At 42.2% G+C, this 25,954-nt stretch overlaps 2 protein-coding genes across 4 annotated transcripts in view; one reads left to right on the forward strand and one right to left on the reverse strand.

Moving 5' to 3' along the window:
• The window catches only part of LOC121533915 (coiled-coil domain-containing protein 18-like), a 43,165-nt gene extending 18,100 nt beyond the window's left edge, over positions 1-25,065 (reverse strand). The window contains exons 1-20 of one of the 2 annotated variants that reach the window (XM_041840263.1): positions 24,684-25,065; positions 24,387-24,466; positions 24,094-24,267; positions 23,815-23,924; positions 23,602-23,730; positions 22,849-22,945; positions 22,560-22,681; positions 22,006-22,294; positions 20,183-20,255; positions 17,034-17,251; positions 16,472-16,627; positions 16,121-16,231; positions 15,628-15,759; positions 15,009-15,122; positions 13,227-13,304; positions 13,023-13,139; positions 12,514-12,681; positions 11,704-11,867; positions 8,735-8,898; positions 7,399-7,612 (exon numbers count right to left, since the gene is read on the reverse strand). In XM_041840263.1, coding sequence (XP_041696197.1) covers positions 7,399-7,612; positions 8,735-8,898; positions 11,704-11,867; positions 12,514-12,681; positions 13,023-13,139; positions 13,227-13,304; positions 15,009-15,122; positions 15,628-15,759; positions 16,121-16,231; positions 16,472-16,627; positions 17,034-17,251; positions 20,183-20,255; positions 22,006-22,294; positions 22,560-22,681; positions 22,849-22,945; positions 23,602-23,730; positions 23,815-23,924; positions 24,094-24,267; positions 24,387-24,440 — 2,684 coding nt within the window. In that variant the 5' untranslated portion in view covers positions 24,441-24,466; positions 24,684-25,065. The remainder of the gene's footprint in view (positions 1-7,398; positions 7,613-8,734; positions 8,899-11,703; positions 11,868-12,513; positions 12,682-13,022; positions 13,140-13,226; positions 13,305-15,008; positions 15,123-15,627; positions 15,760-16,120; positions 16,232-16,471; positions 16,628-17,033; positions 17,252-20,182; positions 20,256-22,005; positions 22,295-22,559; positions 22,682-22,848; positions 22,946-23,601; positions 23,731-23,814; positions 23,925-24,093; positions 24,268-24,386; positions 24,467-24,683) is intronic. The other variant, XM_041840264.1, reaches the window with a different exon arrangement.
• Positions 25,066-25,540: 475 nt separating this feature from the next.
• LOC121532820 (divergent protein kinase domain 1A-like) overlaps positions 25,541-25,954 on the forward strand; it is a 34,702-nt gene continuing 34,288 nt past the window's right edge. Inside the window, exons 1-2 of one of the 2 annotated variants that reach the window (XM_041838609.2) lie at positions 25,547-25,632; positions 25,766-25,849. In XM_041838609.2, the coding sequence (XP_041694543.1) occupies positions 25,796-25,849 (54 nt within the window). In that variant the 5' untranslated portion in view covers positions 25,547-25,632; positions 25,766-25,795. Of the gene's footprint in view, positions 25,850-25,954 lie in introns of both variants that reach the window. The other variant, XM_045205795.1, reaches the window with a different exon arrangement.

The following is a 25,954-nucleotide window of genomic DNA, read 5'->3' on the forward strand; positions in this document are numbered from 1 at the left end:
CTTCTTAAAGAAAAACTAACAGGTCTGTGAGAGCCGGAATTCTTACTGGTTGGTAGGTGATCAAATACTTATGTCATGCAATAAAATGCAAATTAAATACTTAAAAATCATACAATGTGATTTTCTGGATTTTTGTTTTAGATTCCGTCTCTCACAGTTGAAGTGTACCTATGATAAAAATGACAGACCTCTACATGCTTTGTAAGTAGGAAAACCTGCAAAATCGGCAGTGTATCAAATACTTGTTCTCCCCACTGTATATATATATATATATATATATATACATATATACATACACAGTACCAGCCATAAGTGTGGACACACCTACTCATTCAAGGGTTTTTCTTTATTTTTACTATTTTCTACATTGTAGAATAATAGTGAAGACATCAAAACTATGAAATAACACATATGGAATCATGTAGTAACCAAAACAAATAAAAATATATTTTATATTTGAGATTCTTCAAAGGTGCCACCCTTTTCCGTGATGACAGCTTTGCACACTCTTGGCATTCTCTCAACCAGCTTCATGAAGTAGTCACATGGAACGCATTTCAATTAACAGGTGTGCCTTGTTAAAAGTTATTTTTGGAATTTATGTCCTTCTTAATGCATTTGAGCCAATCAGTTGTGTTGTGACAAGGTAGGGGTGGTAGGTTTGAGTAGGTTTGTCCAAACTTTTGACTGGTACTGTATATACACTACCAGTCAAAAGTTTGGACACACCTACTCATTCAAGGGTTTCTCTTTATTTTTACATTGTAGAATAATAGTGATGACATCAAAACTATGAAATATCGCATATGGAATCAAGTAGTAACCAAAAAAGTGTTAAACAAATATATTTGATATTTTAGATTCTTAAAATAGCCATCCTTTGCCTTGATGACAGCTTTGCACACTCTTGGCATTCTCTCAACCAGCTTCACCTGGAATGCTTTTCCAACAGTCTTGAAGGAGTTCCCACTTGTTGAGCACTTGTTGGCTGCTTTTCCACTCTGCGGTCCGACTCATCCCAAACCATCTCAATTGGGTTGAGGTCGGGGGATTGTGGAGGCCAGGTCATCTGATGCAGCACTCCATCACTCTCCTTCTTGGTCAAATAGCCCTTACACAGCCTGGAGGTGTGTTGGGTCATTGTCCTGTTGAAAAACAAATGATAGTCCCACTAAGCCCAAACCAGATGGGATTGCGTATCGCTGCAAAATGCTGTGGTAGCCATGCTGGTTAACTTTGCCTTGAATTCTAAATAAATCACAGACAGTGTCACCAGCAAAGCACCCCCACACCATAACACCTCCTCCTCCATGCTTTACGGTGGGAAATACACATGCGGAGATCATCCGTTCACCCACACCGCGTCTCACAAAGACACGGCGGTTCGAACCAAAAATCTCCAATTTGGACTCCAGACCAAAGGACACATTTCCACCGGTCTAATGTCCATTGCTCGTGTTTCTTGGCCCAAGCAAGTCTCTTCTTCTTATTGGTGTCCTTTAGTAGTGGTTTCTTTGCAGCAATTCGACCATAAAGGCCTGATTCACACAGTCTCATCTGAACAGTTGATGTTGATATGTGTCTGTTACTTGAACTCTGTGAAGCATTTATTTGGGCTGAAATTTCTGAGGCTGGTAACGCTAATGAACTTATCCTCTGCAGCAGAGTTAACTCTGGGTCTTCCATTCCTGTGGCGGTCCTCATGAGAGCCAGTTTCATCATAGTGCTTGATGGTTTTTGCGACTGCACTTGAAGAAACTTTCAAAGTTCTTGAAATGTTCCGTATTGACTGACCTTCATGTCTTAAAGTAATGATGGACTGTCGTTTCTCTTTGCTTATTTGAGCTGTTCTTGCCATAATATGGACTTGGTCTTTTACCAAATAGGGCTATCTTCTGTATACCCCCCTACCTTGTCACAACACAACTGATTGGCTCAAACGCATTAAGAAGGAAAGAAATTCCACAAATTAACTTTTAACAAAGCACACCTGTTAATTGAAATGCATTCCAGGTGACTACCTCATGAAGTTGGTTGAGAGAATGCCAAGAGCATGCAAAGCTGTGGCTTTTTGAAGAACCTCAAATATAAAATATATTTTGATTTGTTTAACACTTTTTTGGTTACTACATGATTCCATATGTGTTATTTCATAGTTTTGATGTCTTCACTATTATTCTACAATGTAGAAAATAGTAAAAATAAAGTAAAACCCTTGAATGAGTAGGTGTGTCCAAACTTTTGTCTGGTACTGTACAGCCTTATTCTAAAATTGATTAAATCGTTTTCCCCCCTCATCAATCTACACACAATACCCCATAATGACAAAGCAAAAACAGGTTTTTAGAAAATTTTGCAAATGTATTAAAAATAAAAAACGCATTTATATAAGTATTCAGACCCTTTACTCAGTACTTTGTTGAAGCACCTTTGGCACCGATTACAGCCTTGAGTCTTCTTGGGTATGAAACTACAAGCTTGCCACACCTGTATTTGGGTAGTTTCTCCCATTCTTTCTGCAGATCCTCTCAAGCTCTGTCAGGTTGGATGGGGAGCGTCACTGCTCAGCTTTTTTTAGGTCTCTCCAGAGATGTTAGATCGGGTTCAAGTCTGGGCTCTGGCTGGGCCACATTCAGAGACTTGTCCCAAAGCCACTCCTGCGTTGTCTTAGCTGTGTGCTTAGGGTCGTTGACCTGTTGGACGGTGAACCTTCGCCCCAGTCTGAGGTCCTGAGTGCTCTGGAGCAGGTTTTCATCATGGATCTCTCTGTGTTTTGCTCCGTTCATCTTTCCCTCGACCCTGACTAGTCTCCCAGTCCCTGCCGCTGAAAAACATCCCTGTAGCATGTTGCTGCCACCACCATGCTTCACCGTAGGGATGGTGCCAGGTTTCCTCCAGACGTGATGCTTGGCACTCAGGCCAGAGTTCAATCTTGGTTTCATCAGACCAGCAAATTGTGTTTCTCATGGTCTGAGAGTCCTTTAGGTGCCTTTTGGCAAACTCTAAGCGGGCTGTCATAATTTTAGAATAAGGCTAATGTAACAACATTTGGAAAAAGGGAAGGGGTCTGAATACTTTCCGAATGCACTGTAGATGCACGATTTACTTTTGTAAAACGTTCAGTGTAAATTAAGTTTGAGTTTAGTTGAATGATGTAATGATTAAAGTTTGAGGCTATTATTTGAGGAGATACATATGATGGTGCATCTAGTGAAGACAGCTCTTTCAAATAATTGTGGTAATTGAAGAACTATGTATAGAATAGGTTTGTATGTAGACCTGCTGATAGCTAGCTGTAGTTCTATCTAATAAATAAACTCTTTAAGCTAACACTGATCACTGAAAAGTACATTTCCTGAAGAAAATGTGGTGTGCTTGCTAGCTTGTTTTAAAGTACAGTATGCATGGTTTTGAAATAAGTTATAGTACTGGTAGTGTCTGCAGTAGTAATGGTGGTGACTGGTTATTGTTGAAAAAGTAGGTAGATGAAAATATTGATTAATTGATTGGTTGGTTGATAGGATAGCCTGAACATGTGAAAGTTGGTTTGGTATCTCTAGCTTGAATGGTTCAAGAGTTACAATTATTGTTGGTGGGTAGGTATGTGGTTGTCGTAAGTAGTTGTGGTCAGTAGTTGTGTGGTTGTGGTCATTAATTGTGTGGTTCAGAAGTTGTGTGGTTGTGGTCAGTAGTTGTGGACAGTAATTGTGGTCAGTAGTTTTGGTAAGTAGTTGTGTGTTTCAGTAGTTGTGGTCAGTAGTTGTGGTTTAGTAGTTGTGGTCAGTAATTTTGGTTTAGTAGTTGTGGTCAGTAATTGTGTGGTTGTGGTCAGTAGCTGTGGTCAATAGTTGTGGTCAGTAGTGATCAGTAGTTTTGCAGTTGTGGTCAGTAGTTGTGGTCAGTAGTTGTGTGGTTGTGGTCATTAGTTGTGTGGTTCAGTAGTTGTGTGGTCAGTAGTTGTGTGGTTGTGGTCAGAAGTTCTGGTCAGTAATTGTGGTCAGTGTCTAAACTACAGTTGTTGCGTGTGAAAACTGAAAGAAGTGCAATGAAGTGATCGGGTGAAATATTAAGCGAGTGAACGGAGACAGCTTCGCTCTATCCAATCAGAGCAGCAGGCTCAACGTACAGCCCGTCCTTATCTTTACACAGGCAAAATAGCCAGTTTAGTTATTTAGAGCACGGGGCAAGATCCTGAGAAGCATGATGATGCGCTGTTGCCTTGGCTGCCTTACCCTATTCACCCTTATCATCATTTCTGTGCTCCTCTGCGTCTGAGTATCCATAGCAACAGCTCCGTTTGGGCTGCTCAATAATGACATGAGAGAGCTGTTAGCTGATGTTAGCTAGCTACTCTAAACTCCAACAAACAAATCTGTAACTTTTGATTGATAGGAGATCATTCTGTTCTGAGTCCAGATTTGAATAGCAGAGAAGTAGACCAAGATGTAGTGCTGAGCGATAAACAGACATTTTGTTTTTTTCCAGATTATTAAACAACTAATTGACCGACGTCGGTTCAATTACTTGAATTCCATTAATCCATAATCCACTGCGGCAGTTTTTTTCCGGCTCAGGCAGGGTCATGACTAGTTACCACAGCCACAAAGTCATAAACCCCGCCTAGAGATGGATGCACTTTTACACCTGCTACGTAGGTTAGATACACACAGACTGCATAGACAGCATGAGAGAGGAATGTACACAAGACAACAACGAGAGAGAGGGATAGACAGTTAGTGAAAGTATACCTTATCTTCTTTGAAGAACTAGTAAAATGATCATCAGACAGCTCTGCATCTAGCCTAGGATGACTAAAGACAGAACAGTATGGGGAGCAGGCTACAGAGATAATGTTGTCTGGCTGTTTGGCTGCTACTGCCTGAGCAGAGAAGAGATGATGACTTTAAGGAATGAAAAATAATAAAGTAATCAAAAAAAAACTAAGTAATACACCCAACTGAAATTATTAAAGTTATTATTTCACAGTAATTTCCTATTGATGTCTACCCAATGTGGACTGACAGAGACATGGAATATTTTTAATGTTTTGGCAATTGAATGTTCACTATTTTTTGCTTTGACATTTTTATTAACAAGCATGTCATTATGTCATTATTTCATAACGCATTTGTTTTAAAAACATTATCAAAACCGAAAAACGTGATACTTTCTTCAATAATCGAACCGAAACAACCTAGAAAAGCACTAATCGCTCAGCACTACCAAGATGTCATACCCTCGAAGTTTTTGTCTAAAGTCATGCAAAAGTTGTCAAAATTTCAGTTGTTTGGAAAACATTTTTAAAAATAGAATTCTCATGCGGTTACTAAAACAACTGTATCGTTAGATTGGTAACAGATATTTTTGTTCTGACATCAGATTTGATTAGCAGAGAAGTAGACAAATATGTCATACCCTCTAACTTGTTGTCTAACCTTTTGGGAAAGCGGTCAAAATTTCAGTTGTTTATTAAAAGTTAGAGGAAATGTCGTTGATGCGGTTAGTAAAACAGATGTATCGTTTGATCGGTATAATATATTTTTGTTCTGAGTTCTGATTTGATGTCATACTCTCTAACTTTTTGTCTAAGTTGTTGGCAGTGGTCAAAGTAGCTGATTTGTGTCAAAAGTTGTATTGTTGCATTTACCTTCAGAATGATGAGTAAATCCCGTGAAAGTGGATGGAGGACAAAAAGAATGACAAAAAGCTAAATAGTTGTAAAAGTATAAAAGATATCAAGCACACAAGCATAACTATAAGTCAGAAGTATGTCGAAGATTTAAAGCTGCAATATGTCACTTTTGGGGCGACCCGACCAAATGCACATAGAAATGTGAGTTATAGATATGTCATTCTCATTCAAAGCAAGTCTAAGAAGCGGTATATCTGTTCTATGTGCGCTATTTCTATGCTTCCCATTCTTAAGTTTGTTATTGCTTTTACTTTCGGTTTTGTACACTAGCTTCAAACTGCTGAAAATACAATATTTTTAGTTATGGAAAATATATTTCAAAGCGGTTTAGATGGTACAATGATTCTCTACACAATGGCTACTTGTTTTGTTGCATAAACTGAAATTAGGCTAACTATTTGAATTTTAGCAATCAGGAAATGGCGGAGAGATTTCTGCATATTGCACCTTTAAAGTGGGGAGTCTTGCTTCGCAAGCCCCACTAATAATAATTAGGAGGATGATTATATTTCTCCTATTTCATGTACAAGTGTGTATTAATACAATGTGTGAATTGGAAATGTGTTTTTTGCATATCCCAACTCCTCCTGAGACACCCTTGAAGAGTGGGGTCACGGCCACATCTTGGCACTCAAATATTTTCAATTGAAACAGAGCATCTGAAAGATAGTTCCGCTTAGTTTCATGAAACAATATGAAAGACATGATCCTAGGGATACAAATGGAAAATCCCCCAATAAAACTGGCATGATATTGATGTTTTCTTTTCATAATGTATGAACTGGAACTGGAGGACAGGCAAGGATATAATGATGTCAATAGCCTATACTCGACCTTCTAAAAAGAGAAGTAGCACAAGTTGAACTTTGTTACACAATCTGTATGGGCTGCTGCTGCGTCACAGAAGGTGTGTTTGAAAAACAGCACCAACAGATTCCCCACAACCAGTGACAATTGCCTCCAAGTGATGTATGACAACCAGGGGGGGGTCAGTGTTGTTGTTCATCTGCCATCATTGCCTCAGAGATGTTGACAAGTTCAGTCTTCGTCCCCTGGAAAATTGCTTTAAGCACATAATAACCTTGGACAATCCTTGACAATAGAACACCACAGAAGCAACACAGTGTTTATCTCAATTTAACACAAATTAAAAACAGAGAACCATGGTCATCATATTTTTGCTTCTTTCCCATTGGCTTGTAGCACAGTCCTTTGGTAATAATTTACACTCTGGTTTGGCTCCAAGTTTCCACACAACACAGACAGGGAATAAAGTCCTGGGAATAGGAGCTGACACAAGTTCACAGTGTTTATCAACCCCCAACGAAAATCAAGTCACAAAAGCAGAGTTTGTGGCAAGTGAAAAGCAAAAAACAGAGTAAAAGCAAAGTAGATAAGTATTTCAAATGATTTGGGAGCAGTACAAACTGTAAAGATAGATACAGAATTTTTTTTAACATTACTTTCTGAGGCAATATACATTTGTTACAGTTAAAAAAGTATTTGGATTCAGCTTTGTCGTCAAGCTTCAAGCTTGAGGTGTTCTGGCCCCATTGTTGAAAAGGAATGAAGTGAAAGGCCAAATTACCAGGTACCAAATGGAGCCTCGGGTACTAAATGACTTGGGAGAGGGATGAAGAGGCTACTGCCCAACTCGGCTGTAGGAACTCAAGATGAAGGACTGTTGGCGTTTGGGGCTCTCTCACCTCATCACTGCTTGCAGTTTCTCCATGTCAACTTTGCGCTGCTCTGCGTTGGCCTGTGAGCGTCTCAGCCTGTCTCGTAGCTCCTGCAGGTGGTCCAGTGTGTCCACCAGCTCTCCCTTCACCGTCTTCATCTGGCTCTCCAGCAGCTGGGTGCGGTGGAGGGAGTTCCTCCTGTCCTTCCTGGTGAAACGTACCTTCTCCTCCAGATCCTGGACTGAACCGGACAAGGCCCAGAGAACAACAAGGTTAGAAACAGTCACTCAGAGGGAGAGATAACACTTTGAGCCAGTTTCCTGGACCCAGATAAAGTCTTCAACTAAAATCGAGATTCTGAACATGCATTTTAGTCAAGGACTCGGCTTAATCTGTGACCTGGAAAGTGGCCCCTAAAGACAGACCCTTAGACACAGAAGATCTAAAAGCTTCTAAAATACACAGGGATAGCATCAGAACACAGACAGTTACTTACGCTGTGAAGTTAATGGCTATCAAAAGTAGATACTTGTATATTGAGTTGACTATACAATCATGAGGACCACAATGGAAATTAGCCTCCAGGCTTTATTGTATCCGTCTGGAGCAGCCTAATACTTATCCAATAAATTTAATCAATCATCAAGGGCACATGCACTGTCTCATTACCTACACTCTTAGAAAAAAGGGTTCTTCATTTGTCCCCATAGGAGAACCCTTTTTGGTTCCAGGTAGAACTCTTTGATGGTGAAAAACGTTATACATACTTAGAACCTGTTAGTGGTAAAAGGGTTCCACATAGAACAGGGATGGGCAATCATTTTGGCTGATGGGCCACATCGGGATTTCAAAATTCAGCAGAGGGCCACACAGATTTTGTCTCTCAAAATGTTTGTCAAAAGCAATTTGCGGGCCAGAAAAAGGGCAGTTATTTGAAAATATATAGGTCCATTCTAATTTCTACATACTTTCTATTTAGTTTTAGACATTCAAGAGTGGCCTGGAGTGTTTTTTTTACCCAAAATCTTTTTTTGGGGGGATTGAATGGGCTCACGGGCCAGATCCATAGTTTTCCCACCCCTGACGTAGAACCTTGTATTAGTGAAAGGATTCTACTTGGAACCAAAAATAGCTCCTTTCAGAGGGTTCTCCCAACCTATGGACACAATTGAAGAACCCTTTACGGTTCTAGATAGCACCTTCTTTTCTAAGAGTGTACATTTGAATCCTTGCATGATAGTTTATCCACATAACCAAAACAATGCAGTTCTCATGCATTTCAGAGAAGAAACTCAGTGAATTAGAGTAAGGATATTGATACAGACCCATATTGTCCCGGTTGTCCACCCTTTACTTTCCATACCAGACTCTGTCTTCTTATCCAGCTTTCCTCTGGTCTCAGCTAGCATCTTCTCCATCTTAGAGAGCTGGAAGGACTTGGTGTCGCTGTCTCTCCGTATACGCAGCATCTGCTGCTCTCGCTCACTCAGCTCTCCCCGAACCTTATTCATGTCCTCTGACAACTGCCTGCATGACAGGACACAGACAAACCCTGGCTTTCAACAACAGGGGTACAAGGCTACTAGGCACGCTACGTCTGTAAATGGTCACCCTAAAGACGCTTGCATTGATTACAATGATAATTGACAACACAGAAACCAAGTGGGTATAACAAAAAGTTTGGGATGTCTGGAGAAGTATAACAGTCACAAAATATGCTGTATGTGATATTCTGCGTGTTTCTGTGGTTCCCTGGGCTGTACTGAGCTAGTCAGGATTGAAAATCTCTAAGCTTTTCCTTCTACTGATTTATAGTATGTTGTGTTTGTTCTTTTGGGAATGGGCTATCTAGACTGCTTATATGCCCCTAACAGAGAGCAGGAAACAGCCTCCAAACAAATACTGAGTACAGAGCATTATAATCAGACAAGTCATACGACTGGCTTCACTAAGCCCTGCAGCTAACTGACATTATACACTCAACCAGCCGAGACATTAGGCTCAATGTTGAAGGAGAACATTTAACTCAGTACAAGTCTATTTAGGCAAGAAAATTACAAACATGACAGTTGGAGATGCCAGGGTCAAAGTAACTCAGGGAGTTAAACTGGCCATATCAAATGCATTCCCAGCTTCTCAGCAACTGAAAGGGGCCTTATAATGCAGCCACCCAACAACAAACAATGGAGCGCTCTGACAACTATCGATTATAAACAAACAGCTGATATTACATAACTACATAATAACGTCCAATCCAATGTTAGGATGTCCATTGCACTGTATTCTGTTCTGTCTTTCGTAATAAAGTACTGTATGTTGTCAAGACCCGCATCTTTACAAAGACATCTAGTTTAATCAAACCCATATGGGACCTTAACTTAAACATAAGTTACAGACAGTTTATATGGACTTTCCTTCTAAAGCTACCTCCACTATTTCTTACTGCAGGCATACAGGTGTTTGACTTTGCTTAATTTGACTCCGAATCACTAGACTGCTGCAATCCGTAACTAGCTTGATTAGTACAAGACAAGACTTATCACTTGGTGAGGGGTGGTGGAAGTCAGATGTTGATAGAACTTCCACCCACCGACTCTTGAATGAAGCTTTACTGTTGGGTCTGAGCATTGGTCAAAACCTATGCTTGGAATTGTAGCCATTATTGTTAAAATTATTGTATAATTTTCAAGAGCCTCAACAAGCAGCCTGGTCTCAGTAGAGTGAATCAAAGTGATACATTTAATAACGGTTGTGTGTGTTTAGTGTTGTAAAGTGCTTGGCAGTAGAGTAGTGTAGAGTAGACTAACATTTTCCCCTGGTGGTACTGGTGCCACTAACTTTTTCAGATGGTGGCACCAGCCCATGATTTGGTTGCACCAAATCTTTTTCACAGGTCACGCAATAGCAAAAATGAGTAATCATATAAGGTCATTCACAGTGCTTTTTTAAGAGGTGTAGACTACTGAGATGGTATTCAATAAATAAGTTGTTTCATCTAACATGTCCATGCAGGAATGCATGATTCAAGATATTCTGCAACCTAATCCAGTGATTGTCATGAATGTTGGGTTGACAAATAAGCTATTGTTGTTACATTTTACTGTTAAAATAGGTATCCGGAATTTTCTGAATTGTATTTTGTTCAATAGAGATGAACTTGCCTACATCTTTATATGTGCACTAATATTCTAGGCTAATTTATTTGGGGCTAATTCAGCACCTGAGTAAGCAAAAACTCAAAACACATTAGCTAGATCGCTAACACTAAACATAATACATTTTACATTTACATTTAGCAGACGCTCTTATCCAGAGCGACTTACAGTTAAGTGAGTGCATACATTATTTTGTATTTTATTTTATTTTATACTGGCCCCCCGTGGGAATCGAACCCACAACCCTGGCGTTGCAAACGCCATGCTCTACCAACTGAGCTACATCCCTGCCGGCCATTCCCTCCCCTACCCTGGACGACGCTGGGCCAATTGTGCACCGCCCATGGGTCTCCCGGTCACGGCCGGCTACGACAGAGCCTGGATTCGAACCAGGATCTCTAGTGGCACAGCTAGCACTGTGATGCAGTGCCTTAGACCACTGCGCCACTCGGGAGACGAGTGCTACCCACTGCTGGTAGCCATGTATTAATCTAACAGTAAATGTAATGTCCCAAAAACGTTGCAGTTGTAGCCTACTGCTCAATGAGGCCTATGCAATCGCAATGGCCAATGCACAACATTTCGCACGCTCTGTATCAAAGCCATATCAAATATCTTGGTTGAAAAATAGTTGCTATTGAGGTCAAAATGTAGAGTTCAGAAATAAAAGATGATACCTACAGAAAGCTGAGAACCTCCCCTCTTCAACTGTGACAACAGGATAGCTGTAATTGGACTTTAAAAATTGGAACAAAATCGGAACACTATTCTCTCCAGGAGCATTTTGTTCCCCGGGAAAGGAGAGAGTGGCTTGCTTGACACAGCAGCAGGCCCCGGCGAAACAGACACAGCAGCAGGGCAGGAATCATGAGGATAATGTACTTTACTGTTTGACTAAATCATGGTTAAAAATCTTGAGTGAGGTCAAAAACTAACATGACCAGCTAAAATAATAAAATAACTGGCACCCTAGCGCCTAATTAGAAATTGGTGTCATATTGCCAAGTCAAAGGGTCGCAAATGCAAGAGTTTTGGTCACAGTCTCGAACCCTGTACTAGAGTAGAGTAACAGATTAGAGTAGAGTCGAGTAGCGTAGATTAGAGTAGTAGAGTAGATTAGAGCCGAGACAAGTTGAGTCGAGGAGAGACTGGTAGAGGGAGCAAAAACTAGTCTCACGTGACAGAGCTGGAGAGCTGCAGGGCTTCTCTCTCATGTCTCTCTGCCTGCTGACTAGCCTCCTGCAGTTCCTCTATGGCCTCCTGGGCTCTCTGCTCTCTCCTCTTCAGCTCTTTGGAGGCTAACGCCTTCTCTTTCTCCAGTTCCTTCTCCAAGCGGCCCACCTGGAGGAATGCACACACGCACGCCACACACATACAGTGTGTGAATTGAACCCTCTCAACTCACCTCCAAGCACATCTGTTTGTGCTTCTTGCGGTCAATTTGCAGTCTACAAATTATTATGTTCTGGCCCCCCGACTATCCGCTTAAGAAACAAAATCGTCCCGCAGCTGAATCTAGTTGATGATCCCTGCACTATACTATAGTAACCCCTTGCAAGCCTGAAGTAATCCTTTTGAACACAGGAACCTGTCTAAACAATTAGGCTTTTCAAAACACTCATGAACAGTATGAGCAGCAAGAATACACAGTCAATTATAAACAGATATGAGGACTATTTGATTAACCCTGCTATGCCCACAAAAGCTGACTTTGTATACAAAGAACTGCACCAGTTAAAGCAATGATGAATGTTTCAAAATAAGACATTTGTATTGCATCTCAAACTCCTACATTAGATATAACAACTGCAGCTCATGCGCTCTAGTAGTCTATTTGTTCAGCCACTGAGTTCAATTAAAACTGTACGGTTTTATGTTTTATGTTCGGTCTCTGAGGCTGGTTTGCTGATTATGTTGTATGTAACTTACAGGCTGTGGAAATAATGTTCCTCTCTGAAGACAGTAAAGTATCTATCTATCTGTCTACCTGCTCCAGTAACAGGGCCTGTCTGTCCTCTAGCTCTGCCACACGGGAGGTGCTCTTCTGCAGCATGGTCTGCTGTCTCTGGACGGTGTGCTGCAGCTGCAGGTTCTGCTCACTGGAGCTCTGACATACCAGAGAGCTACCCCGCATCTCTGCCTGCAGAGCCTCCACCTGGGGACAGAGAACACTGGAACTGCCTGTTTCAATTCACTAGTCTTCATCCATACACTTCACAAGTTAGAATTTTATTTAATTTTTGTCTCATATCCTTCACATTGTTGCCAATTTCCTGAGTGCCAGTCTGTCTGCTCTCTTGCCAACTCCTTATGGAATTGTCATGCCACACATTGTCATGTTTGGCGTGAGAAGAAGTGACAAGGAGTTGGCAAGAGAGCAAAAACAGATCTGGGATCAGACTACAACGTCCCATCCACAGATACAACATTCCAGGCACATTGTGTGATAAATGTTTCACAGGAAATTAAAGCAAGGTGAAGATCTTCATTTTCTACCTCTTTGGCGCTTGTCTCCAGCTCTCTCTCATAGCGTCCCTTCACTCCCTTTATCTGTTGCATACAGCTACTCAACTCATCCTGGCATGTTGTCAGGGCTGTCTCCAAAAACCTCACCTGCAACAGGACCAATGCAGGAAGAAAAAAAAGTCTGATTTAGCTGATAACACATGCTATGACAATTTAGTTTTCATAAGGACTGACCTTGGTAGTATATTCTGTTGCCTGCACTCTGAGAGCTCTCAAGGCCTCCTGGTCTTGATTGGCTCTCGTCTCTGTATCCTAGGAAGTGACAAGGTTATAGCACTAGTCAGATTAATACCAAGATGCCCAGCTGTGACACTCTGTGTCAAACTGAATGACGTGGGTGTGATTTATAAAACTGTGAAGATCTACAGTGCATACGGAAAGTATTCAGACCACTTTACTTTTTCCACATTTTGTTACGTTACAGCCTTATTCTAAAATGGATTAAATTGTTTTTTTCCCCTCATCAATCTACACACAATACCCCATAATGACAAAGCAAAAACTGGTTTTTAGAAATGTTTGCAAATGTATAAAAAAATATAAAACTGAAATATCACATTTATATAAGTATTCAGACCCTTTACTCAGTACTTTGTTGAAGCACCTTTGGCAGCGATTACAGCCTTGAGTCTTCTTGGGTATGATGCTATAAGCTTGGCACAACTGTATTTGGGGATTTTCTCCCATTATTCTCTGCAGATCCTCTCAAGCTCTGTCAGGTTGGTTGGGGAGCTATTTTCACAGCTATTTTCAGGTCTCTCCAGAGATGCTCGATCGGGTTCAAGTCCGGGCTCAGGCTGGGCCACTCGAGGACATTCTGAGACTTGTCCCGAAGCCACTCCTGCGTTGTCTTGGCTGTGTGCTTAGGGTCGTTGTCCTGTTGGAAGGTGAACCTTCGCCCCAGTCTGAGGTCCTGAGCGCTCTGTAGCAGGTTTTCATCAAGGATCTCTCTGTACTTTCCTCTGTTCATCTTTCCCTCGATCCTGACTAGTCTCCCAGTCCCTGCCGCTGAAAAACATCCCCACAGCATGATGCTGCCACCACCATGCTTCACCGTAGGGATGGTTCCAGGTTTCCTCCTGACGTGACGCTTGGTATTCAGGCCAAAAAGTTCAATCTCGGTTTCATCAGAACAGATAATCTTGTTTCTCATGGTCTGAGAGTCCTTTAGGTGCCTTTTGGCAAACTCCAAGCGGGCTGTTATGTGCCTTCTACTGAGGAGTGGCTTCCGTCTGGCCACTCTACCATAAAGGCCTGATTGGTGGAATGCTGCAGAGATGGTTGTCTTTCTGGAAGGTTCTCCCATCTCCACAGAGGAACTCTGGAGCTCAGTCAGAGTGACCATCGGGTTCTTGGTCACCTCCCTGACCAAGGCCCTTCTCCCCCGAGTCTTGGTGGTTCAAAACACCTTCCATTTAAGAATGATGGAGGCCACTGTGTTCTTGGGGACCTTCAATGCTGCAGAAATGTTTTGGTACCCTTCCCCAGATCTGTGCCGCGACACAATCCTGTCTTGGAGCGCTACGGACAATTCCTTCGACCTCATGGCTTGGTTTTTGCTCTGACATGCACTGTCAACTGTGGGACCTCACATAGACAGGTGTGTGCCTTTCCAAATCATGTCCAATCAATTGAATTTACCACAGGTGGACTACAATCAAGTTGTAGAAACGTCTCAAGGATGATCAATGGAAACAGGATGCACCTGAGCTCAATTTTGAGTCTCATAGCAAAGGGTCTGAATACTTATGTAAATAAGGTATCTGTTTTATTTTTAATAAATGTGCACCAATTTCTAAATAGATTGATGATAAAAAAATTATATTTAATCCATTTTAGAATAAGGCTGTAACGTAACAAAATGTGGAAAAAGTCAAGGGGCCTGAATACTTTCCGAATGCACTCTAGGTAAGGGTAATGTGATGTGAGGTGTGTTGTGTGTAGGGGCAGACATACGTGCGTGAGCTGGTTGAGGGAGGTCTGAAGTCTGTCTGCTCTGTGCTGGGCCTCCTTTCTCTCATGCTGGGCTGAAGAAAAGTATTTCTCCAGCTCTGCTTTCTGAGAGTGCAACTGTACAGGACAGGCAGACATAAAATCACATGAAACAGGCAGGAAACACAAGTACTGTATGACTGGACTAGGGTATATACACGAGTAGCTTTGCAGGTGCCCAAACATCTACTGTATGTTAAAGCTGAAATTCTGCATAAGGTGAAACAGTGCCACTGTTCACCCCCAGCGCATTTGTTATTGTTTTGTCAATGAAACGGAGGAGAGGAGCATCGTGGTAAAATATTTTCACAGTACATACTCTGCTGTTCTATCATGTGTGCAATGATGTGCAATGATGTGCGAGGGAAAAAAAGAGTGTTCATTGTTTACAGTAACTTCTTTATTGTTGTAATATCACAAATGGACGTTGCAGTTTTACCAAGTACACGGATTCCAGCTTTCACGTATAACTATTCTAAGATTGAAAGTATGTGAAGTTCATGGCATTGCTTATTGTAACCTTGGGTGACTTTTATGAACAGTCAAGTGTGAATAAAGGAATACAATACATGTATCCTCTCACCATTTTGATTTGATCCTGTAGCTCCTTACATTGCTCTGAGCCAACTCTCTGAGACTCCTCCAACTCCTGCTGGAAATCCCTCTTCTTCAAGTCCAGAGTGGTTTTAAAGTGCTGGATACTGCTGCTCTTCTCCTACGTTTCAAACCAGAGCGTTCATCAACTAACTAGCCCACTTAAACATAGCATAGCCTATGTGTGTGAAAGGACGTGTATGTGAGTTAGAAGAGAGAACTGTGTCTGTCTCAATCCAAAGGCAGGCAGTCATCCTTGTGGATTTAGACAGACCCAACGTGTGTAAGTGAAAGCATGTGTGTGTGTGTGTGTGTGTGTGTGTGTGTGTGTGTGTGTGTGTGTGTGTGTGTGAGTGTTGGTGGATGCGAGTGAGTAGTGACAACACAATGTCTGTTTAGTGTAGCCTACTTCAGCATTTGCATTTGATAGATTAGTGACAACACAATTTATTTTCAGTGTGTGTTGAGGACTTCACCATTACCAGCAGGTTCTGCTCTAACTCAGTGGTCTTCTCTACAGCCTGTGAAAGTCCTGCATCTTTCTTCTCTAACTGTTTCTCTGCAGCTGCCAGGCTGACGTTCTTCCTCCTTAACTGCAATACAACACATTCACCACTAGGGACAGACATATGTCACATACGTACACAATAAGTGTTATAATAATCTTTTGTTTCAGACACTGGTTTAAGGCCCGATTACTCTGCTTCTGTGAGTGAGACCCTCACTTGTCCTGATGTAACTCAGATTCCTTTGAGATACAGCCTTTTCCTTGATTTGACACTACTCATAATGAAAATGGTGGTACAGTACCCTATTCATGTGTCCATCCTTACCTCTCTCTCCAGCTGGTTGATTTGTACAGTCCTCTCCTGGAGCTCTGTGTGTAGTTTCTGTAGCTGGATGTCTCTCTGGTTCATTTTGTTCTGTAGGGCAGTCATCTCCTCCTGAGCCTGCCTTAGTCTCTCCTGCAGGCCCAGGACTAGAGCTGCCTGTTATACGTGAAATATACGTGAAAAGCTGTTATACAGTTATAAGTGAAAGCTGGAATCAGTACTTGGTGAAACTGCCACGTCCGTTTGCCATATTAACTGCAATACAACACATGCACCACCAGGGGACAGACATCAGTCACACATACAGTAAACAACAGGTTCTCAAACTTGTTAGGACCCCCTCATAATCAGAACACAACTCGAGTGAGATAAAAATAGCATACAAGGAGCTTTACTATGACTTCAGCAGTACATAGACGGACAAACCACGTTTCGGGCCCTGGGTAGGAACGCCTCTTGGCATCAGATAGAAAATGTGGCAGTGTTCAAGCCTTTTCCTTGATTTGACACTACTCATAATGAAAATGGTGGTACAGTACCCTATTCATGTGTCCATCCTTACCTCTCTCTCCAGCTGGTTGATTTGTACAGTCCTCTCCTGGAGCTCTGTGTGTAGTTTCTGTAGCTGGATGTCTCTCTGGTTCATGTTGTTATGTAGGGCAGTCATCTCCTCCTGGGCCTGCCTTAGTCTCTCCTGTAGGCCCAGGGCTAGAACTGCCTGCCTGCCTCTCTCCTGCTCCACAGCCCGCAACACAGGCAGCAGCTGCTGGTACTGCTCCCCTGACACACCCAAAACATAAACACAAACAGACCATTTTTGGGGGGGATACAAACATCCTTTTCATTCTTCAATGTGTATCCACAATGTTACAGCATACAAGGAATATATATTGTTAGAGTTGACCTACTCTACTGTATGCATGGCCTAGAGATGGGAGATTAGAAATGTGCTATACACTGAGTGTACAAAACATTAGGAACACCTTCCTAATATTGAGTTGCACCCCCCTTTGCCCTCAGAACAGCCTCAATTCGCCGGGGCATGGACTCTACAAGGTGTCGAAAGCGTTCTACATGGATGCTGGCCCATGTTGACTCCAATGCTTCCCACAGTTGTGTCAAGTTGGCTGGATGTCCTTTGGGTGGTGGACCATTCTTGATACACTGTTGAGTGTGAAAAACCCAGAAGCGTTGCAGTTCTTGACACACTCAAACCGGTGCGCCTGGCACCTACTACCATACTCTGTTCAAAGGCACTTAAATATTTTGTCTTACCTATTCACCCTCTGAATGGCACACATACACAATCCATGTCTCAATTGTCTCAAGGCTTAAAAATCACTATTTAACCCAGGGGTGTCAAACATACGGCCCGCGGGCCGGATCAGGCCCGCAAACGGGTTTAATCCGGCCCGCGAGATGATTATTTTTTTTTTAAGTATAATTTTTTTAAAGTATAAACATTTTTCAATAAAATAAACTGCTGTTCCAATTGGGTCCACTGGATGGCGCAATAGCAATTGTGTTAAGCAAGCGAACTGTTTATACCGGGGCAGAGCAAGTAGGTCAAGCACGTGCAGCCAATGAGCTACTTTGTTTTGCCCGCGATATTTATTACGGCTTCTACTTTTAACATTATGTGCTTTGGCACCCTCATTGCCCCAATATGTCTCTGTCAAAAAAGAGAAAAGTGGACGCAGAGTGCAGAGTGTTCCAAGAAAAATGGTCATCCTATTTAATCACGGAATTGAATGGGAAAGCTGTGTGTTTGGTGTGTTCAGAGCATGTTGCAGTGCTGAAAGAATATAACCTTCGTCGCCACTATGTGAGTCTTCATGCCGACAAATATGACAACTTTCAAGGACAGCGGAGATGAGAGAAACAGCAGTCTGTGTTTACTCACAGCCGAGACATCAGTGACGCTGCAGTGAAAGCTAGCTACCTCATTGCTAATGAAATCGCAGTGGCTTCAAAACCATTTAGTGAGGGTGAATTTGTAAAAACATGCATGATGAAGGCAGCGGAGATTGTGTGCCCTGAAAAGCGGCAGGCTTTTGCAAATATCAGCCTGACAAGAAACACAGTTGCAAACAGGATTTCCGATCTTTCAGTGGATTTGGACAGCCAGTTGAAGCAAAAAGTAAAGTCATTTATTGCGTTTTCGGTTGCAATTGATGAAAGCACGGACATTACAGATGTTGCACAACTGGCCATTTTTTCATCCGCGGAGTTGATGACACATTGACCGTCACCGAGGAGTTCGTGGAGTTGGTGCCGATGACAGATACAACGACAGCAGCTGATATTTTTACCGCACTCGTCGGCGCGCTGGACAGGGTCGGAGTGGACTCGTCCCGCTGTCAGCCTGGCTACAGATGGTGCGCCCTCAATGATCGGGAAAAAAAGCAGGCGTTGTGACAAAGTTCAGAGAGAAAGTGCAATCTGCAAATGGAGGACGTGATTTTTTGACTTTTCACTGTATTTTGCACCAGGAGGCTTTGTGTTGCAAGTCATTAAAGATGGATAACGTCATGAAGGTGGTCATCCAAACTGTTAATTTCATCCGATCCAGAAGCCTGAATCACCGTCAGTTTGACAGCCTTCTCAGAGAGAAAGACCACATCTATGGCCTGCCATACCACACTGAGGTAAGATGGTTAAGCCGAGGTGCTGTGCTGAGGCGTTTCTTTGATTTACGAGAAGAAATTGAACAGTTCATGGAAGAAAAGGGCAAACCAGTGTTAGAATTTCATTCCGCAGAATGGATGCCGGACCTTGCATTTATGGTGGATGTTACAGAGCACCTGAATAACTTGAACAAACAGCTGCAAGGGCGCAACAAAGTTGTCACGCAGTATTATGACAGCATACGTTCTTTCCAAGTTGAAGCTGTCATTGTGGGAGACGCAACTTGCCGGTGGTGATGCAGCTCACTTCCCCTGTCTGAAAAATGTGTGCGCGACCCAACATGTGGCAGACATGAAGCGGTTCAAAGATAAAATAACTGGACTGTTACGGGAGTTTGAGCAACGCTTTCAGATTTATGTTTATATGTTTTTATGTTGATGTGCTATTGTTTTTAATTGATTTTATTTTATTTGTATATTTAACCTATTCTTGACTCTGTGGTTCTTGCACTTGTTTGGGGAACACGATTTCATTATTTGTATCTACATTTCTGCCTGAGAAATGACACCCTGATATAGTTCTGTGATCTGTGAAACAGTTCTGTTAATCACTGAGGCATTGTGTGTTTGTGTGTTCTTTTTCTTTAGAATTTTCAAATAAACTTGACGCGTTTTATGATTAATAGTGATGTTGTGCTTGTACTATTTTGGACACACTGTCCTCAGGCTCCAGCTTTATGTTGTATGTTGATCGTATTAAAACAAAGAAAACAATCTGAAGTTGTTGTTTTTAAGTTACATATACCATGATTTTTCCGGTCCGGCCCACTTGGGAATAGATTTTCCTCCATGTGGCCCCTGAGCTAAAATGAGTTTGACACCCCTGATTTAACCTGTCTCCTCCCCTTCATCTATACTGATTGAAGTGGCTTTAACAAGTGACATAAATAAGGGATCATAGCTTTCACCTGGTCAATCTATGTCATGGAAAGAGCATGACAGACTGTTCCTAATGTTTTGTACACTCAGTGTATACAGACTACAATACGATGGGTAGTATTGAAGAGTAAGCTAGGGAAATCACCTGGTTTGAGTTTGGGGACATCACAGAATGGAGCTGGCAGACAAGGCTTAGCACAGAGTGATCCCCCTCCACTCTATAACAAATAGTTAGGTCACTATTACATAACAGTACAGTACATTTTGTCCACCATCATTGTCTGGAACAGAGTTGAGGTTATGCTGAGTTAGCAATAAGCAGGGTGCACTATGATTGTATGGGGCACATACAGTGAGGGAAAAAAGTATTTGATCCCCTGCTGATTAAGAAATGATCAGTCTGTAATTTTAATGGTAGGTTTATTTGAACAGTGAGAGACAGAATAACAACAAAAAAATCCAGGAAAACGCATGTCAAAAATCAATCAGAAAGATTTCTGGCTCCCAGGTGTCTTTTATACAGGTAACGAGCTGAGATTAGGAGCACACTCTTAAAGGGAGTGCTCCTAATCTCAGTTTGTTACCTGTATAAAAGACACCTGTCCACAGAAGCAATCAATCAATCAGATTCCAAACTCTCCACCATGGCCAAGACCAAAGAGCTCTCCAAGGATGTCAGGGACAAGATTGTAGACCTACACAAGGCTGGAATGGGCTACAAGACCATCGCCAAGCAGCTTGGTGAGAAGGTGACAACAGTTGGTGCGATTATTCGCAAATGGAAGAAACACAAAATAACTGTCAATCTCCCTCGGCCTGGGGCTCCATGCAAGGTCTCACCTCGTGGAGTTGCAATGATCATGAGAATGGTGAGGAATCAGCCCAGAACTACACGGGAGGATCTTGTCAATGATCTCAAGGGAGCTGGGACCATAGTCACCAAGAAAACAATTGGTAACACACTACGCCGTGAAGGACTGAAATCCTGCAGCACCCGCAATGTCCCCCTGCTCAAGAAAGCACATATACAGGGCCGTCTGAAGTTTGCCAATGAACATCTGAATGATTCAGAGGAGAACTGGGTGAAAGTGTTGTGGTCAGAAGAGACCAAAATCGAGCTCTTTGGCATCAACTCAACTCGCCGTGTTTGGAGGAGGAGGAATGCTGCCTATGACCCCAAGAACACCATCCCCACCGTCAAACATGGAGGTGTAAACATTATGCTTTGGGGGTGTTTTTCTGCTAAGGGGACAGGACAACTTCACCGCATCAAAGGGACGATGGACGGGGCCATGTACCGTCAAATCTTGGGTGAGAACCTCCTTCCCTCAGCCAGGGCATTGAAAATGGGTCGTGGATGGGTATTCCAGCGTGACAATGACTCAAAACACACGGCCAAGGCAACAAAGGAGTGGCTCAAGAAGAAGCACATTAAGGTCCTGGAGTGGCCTAGCCAGTCTCCAGACCTTAATCTTATAGAAAATCTGTGGAGGGAGCTGAAGGTTCGAGTTGCCAAACGTCATGCTCAAAACCTTAATGACTTGGAGAAGATCTGCAAAGAGGAGTGGGACAAAATCCCTCCTGAGATGTGTGCAAACCTGGTGGCCAACTACAAGAAACGTCTGACCTCTGTGATTGCCAACAAGGGTTTTGCCACCAAGTACTAAGTCATGTTTTGCAGAGGGGTCAAATACTTATTTCCCTCATTAAAATGCAAATCAATTTATAACATTTTTGACATGCGTTTTTCTGGATTATTTTGTTGTTATTCTGTCTCTCACTGTTCAAATAAACCTACTATTAAAATTATAGACTGATCATGTCTTTGTCAGTGGGCAAACGTACAAAATCAGCAGGGGATCAAATACTTTTTTTCCTCACTGTACAGCATTCGGAATATAGCATGTAGAGACAATACACAGAGGGTATAGTTTGAGAGTGTAGTAGGGAGTATGGCGCTAGGCTCACCTCTCTAAGATGCAGCAGGCTGAGGATGGCCTCTAGGCTGACCTGTTCAGCTTGGCTCTGCTGTGCTTCTCTCTGACACTGCTCCAGTCTCTGCTCCTGGCTGGTAGTGAGGTGGCGTAGGTCCCCACACTCCTTCCTCAACACCTCTATGTCCTTCTCAACTATCTCCCTGTCACTCAGTCTTCTCTCCAGCTCCACAGCCCGGACAGAGGCCTCTTCCAGACGAGAACGCAAGGTGGCGCACTCTACACTCATCGCCTCGGCTCTGACCGACTCTTCCTTCAACTGGCTGGTCAGAGAGATTCCCAACTACTATTACTATAGGTTTGTCCATCACACTGGTATTGGTATTCTACTAACTACAACCAATCTAAACCTCTACCATATCCACATATCATGATATGAAGCAAAAATGTCATTTTTACACTGTCCTCCTTATCACAGTTGATTCAAGTGAAGTGTAACCACAGAGATTAATCCTATAAGATACATTTTCAGAGGTTGATTCAGAAACTATTAAGTAAGATATGCTGAACAGAGACTTGAGTACCAACCCAATCAGCTGATTCATGTCAGTCTTGTCCTGCTCTAGCTGAAGACACCTCCTCTCCCACGCCACTCTCTCTTTATCACACTGGATAAGAGCCTCCTTCAGTCTGGCCTCGTTGTCCAACACCTATGGACCACAACACAGCATCACGTTGCTATACAATCAAAGACTGTAATGTCTAAATATAATTTGGCCAGGTATTGACAAGCATTTATTCTGAACAAACAGGCTTAAAAAACATTTACATTTTTGTTATTTACATAGCTTGACTCTTCACTCGTCTTATTCCATACCTTCTTCAGTTTCTCTGACATATTTCCCTTGTAACTCCGGAGAGCCAATGTCTGCTTCTCTGCAGTAACAAGTGCTTCCTCTCTCTGTTGCTCAACTCTTTGGGATGAATGGAAAATATATCTTAGTTACCAAACAACAAGCACTAGTACAAGGAGGTGACATCAGGTGATGTGTATTACATACACTGAGTGTATAAAACATTAAGAACACCTGCCCTTTCCATGACAGACTGGCCAGGTGAAAGCTATGATCACTTATTGATGTCACTTGTTAAATCCACTTCAATCAGTGTAGATGAAGGGGATGAGACAGGTTAAATAAGGATTTTTTAAAGCCTTGAGAAATGTATTGTGTATGTGTGCCATTTAGAGAGTGAATGGGTAATACCAAAGATTTAAGTGCCTTTGAACGGGGTATGGTAGTAGGTGCCAGGCGCACCGGTTTGTGTCAAGAACTGCAACACTGCTGGGTTTTTCACACTCAACAGTTTCCCATGTGCATCAAGAATGGTACACCACCCAAAGGACATCCAACCAACTTGACACAACTGTGGGAAGCATTGGAGTCAACATGGGCCAATATCCCTGTGGAACGCTTTCGACACCTTGTAGAGTCCATGCCCTGACGAATTGAGGCTGTTCTGAAGGCAAAAGGGGGGTGCAACTCAATATTAGGAAGGTGTTCTTAATGTTTTGTGCACTCAGTGTATATAGTAATTGGGGATTCTTAAAGAGCATAGAACCACTGCTTACCTTATCCCCTGATTAGTCCTGTTCTCTAACTCAGCCCTAGCAGCCATTAACTCCTCTTGTAGCTGGTCCACTAGTCTGCTCTTAATGACCAATGTCTCTTGAGTCTCCTCCAGCCTCTTTTCTGTATCTCTACAATGAACAAGGCAACACAACTAGCACAACTGCATTCACAAAGGTGTGTCTGTGTGTGTTTATGTGTATCCTCCTACCAACCTGAGTACATTCCCTTGGGCCTCAACCTCAGCCTCCAAACCCTCAATCTCCTCCTTCATATGACACACACTAGAAGTCTTAGACCCTACGGTGGAACCCAGAACCCGGACCTGTCAACATTTTAGGTGAACAAATGTGTCTTAGTTCAAGCTGAGCATGTGTGGAACCACACCCAACATTGGTAACATATTATTTGGGCCCTCTGTAAAGGCCTGCATGAATAGCGTTATAATAATGAATAATGGCGGAGGTTGTACGAAAATGCATAAACTGGAATACTTTGGTTTTCGAGCTGGCAAGTTCGAGATTCACTGCTTCCAATTCAATGATCAGTTGTCTGTTTTCTTGCATCACAGAAGCACTTTCTTCCTCCACTGAGCTTAACTTCCTTCTGAGATGCAAGTTTTTAGATTCCAGTTCCCTCATTGAAGAGGATGAAGAGATTGAGGGAGGCTAAAAAAAAAAACTTTTAATGCATTCCTCCATTGAATAGCAGTTTATTTGATAAATTAATCACATACTTCAAAATATTATAATCTCTTGCAAGCCACTTCATGGTTAGCTTGTCTCACCTTTGACTCAGCTTGTGGGACACTGCTACAGACCCTGCGTTCTTCAGCCATCATAGTGAGAGTGTGTGTACAGTGGCAATCTGGATGTAAAAAATCAATGAAGTTTATGAATGTATCAAATATGTGCATCAAACTTCAAAGAGGTAAGGCAACAATAACACCAACGTCAGCAACATATTATAGTTAGTTAACATTTGAGCTAACGTTAGCTAGCTAGCCAATATTAGTTAGCCACCAGTAAGTAGATGGCTTGCTCAAAGGCAGTTGCTTAGTTACTTCGTTATGTGCTGCTCTTACCTGTTTGGTCAATCAATGGACATGCTGCGATTCGACATAAAGTCTAAATAATATCGGTGCGAAGAGTCAATACAATCAAGCTCGCCTGCCACTCACTCCACACTTCTCTCTACATGCTGGAGGAAGTGGTGTTGTTTTACAACATGATAGGAATGCCGCGCTCTGCGTTCTGCTTCATGATTGACTAATGTAAAGTAACAGAACGCGCATGTTACTTTGTAACCGTTTTAGTAAAACCAAAGACCGTATAGAAACTCTGTGACACTTTGTATGTGTGCTGTTCAGATAGATCCAGTATATAGAAGCAGTCTACCGAACAGCTTTTCTTTAAAGGTCTAAAGCAGACGTTTTTATCTCAATAGCAAATCATTTCTGGCTAACAATTAAGTACCTTACTGTGATTGTTTTCAATTAAAATGGTCAAAAAGAAACAACAACAGTTCCTTAGCAAAGAGCAATTTCTCAAGCAAGAATTTTGCTAGGAATGGTCTGGGGGAGGGGGAAACTGAAAAACAGCTGTTATTATCAGAAAGGTTTGGAATGCTCTTTCTTGTTGGTCTATTAACTAATATACCGCTTGGGGATGTCTCCAGGCAGGCCAATACTCCATCCCACCAAAACAGGCTGAAATTTCAGGCGGCCTTTTCAAACAGCTCTTCCACTGAAGGGGCATTATCATCATTTTCACAATTTCACAGTATTATTCCAACCTCATTGTGTGGAAATATAAAACACAGGAAAATCATGTTTTTGACTACACTGGGCCTTTAACATTTGTGACAGTATTGTAATCTATAAACCTTTATCAAGGACCCCCTTTCCTATACAATCCCCTCCCACTCTATCTAGCGGGCAAGAGTACTGCAGCGTTCTAGTGTCTGCTATTTTGCAGCACGGAAGGCGCACTTCAAAGGAAGAGCTTATTTGACGGGGGAGGAGAAATGATTTGGTGAAATGGACTGTTATTATTTGTTATACACACTGTGGTTAATTATTGCTACACCAGAAGCCAGAATAATTGTGCAGAAGACAAGATTAGATTTCAATGTTTCGCTTTTTATGGCGTTTTCTTCCTCCGGCAGGTTAGTGTTGTGAGATGTGCTCTATTTGCCATGGCAAGAGGTCTGTTTTCATGGGTCTGGCTGAGGAAGCCTATCTACATACAGGTAAGCCCAGTAGGAAATATTTCCTATACTTTCTCGTGATCAGACAATCACCTATTCACTATTGGACAGTTGGGATTATTCATGTTCCTGTATGGTAGGCTACTT

Source organism: Coregonus clupeaformis, chromosome 20 (assembly GCF_020615455.1).
Source record: "Coregonus clupeaformis isolate EN_2021a chromosome 20, ASM2061545v1, whole genome shotgun sequence".
Classification (NCBI taxonomy): domain Eukaryota; kingdom Metazoa; phylum Chordata; class Actinopteri; order Salmoniformes; family Salmonidae; genus Coregonus; species Coregonus clupeaformis.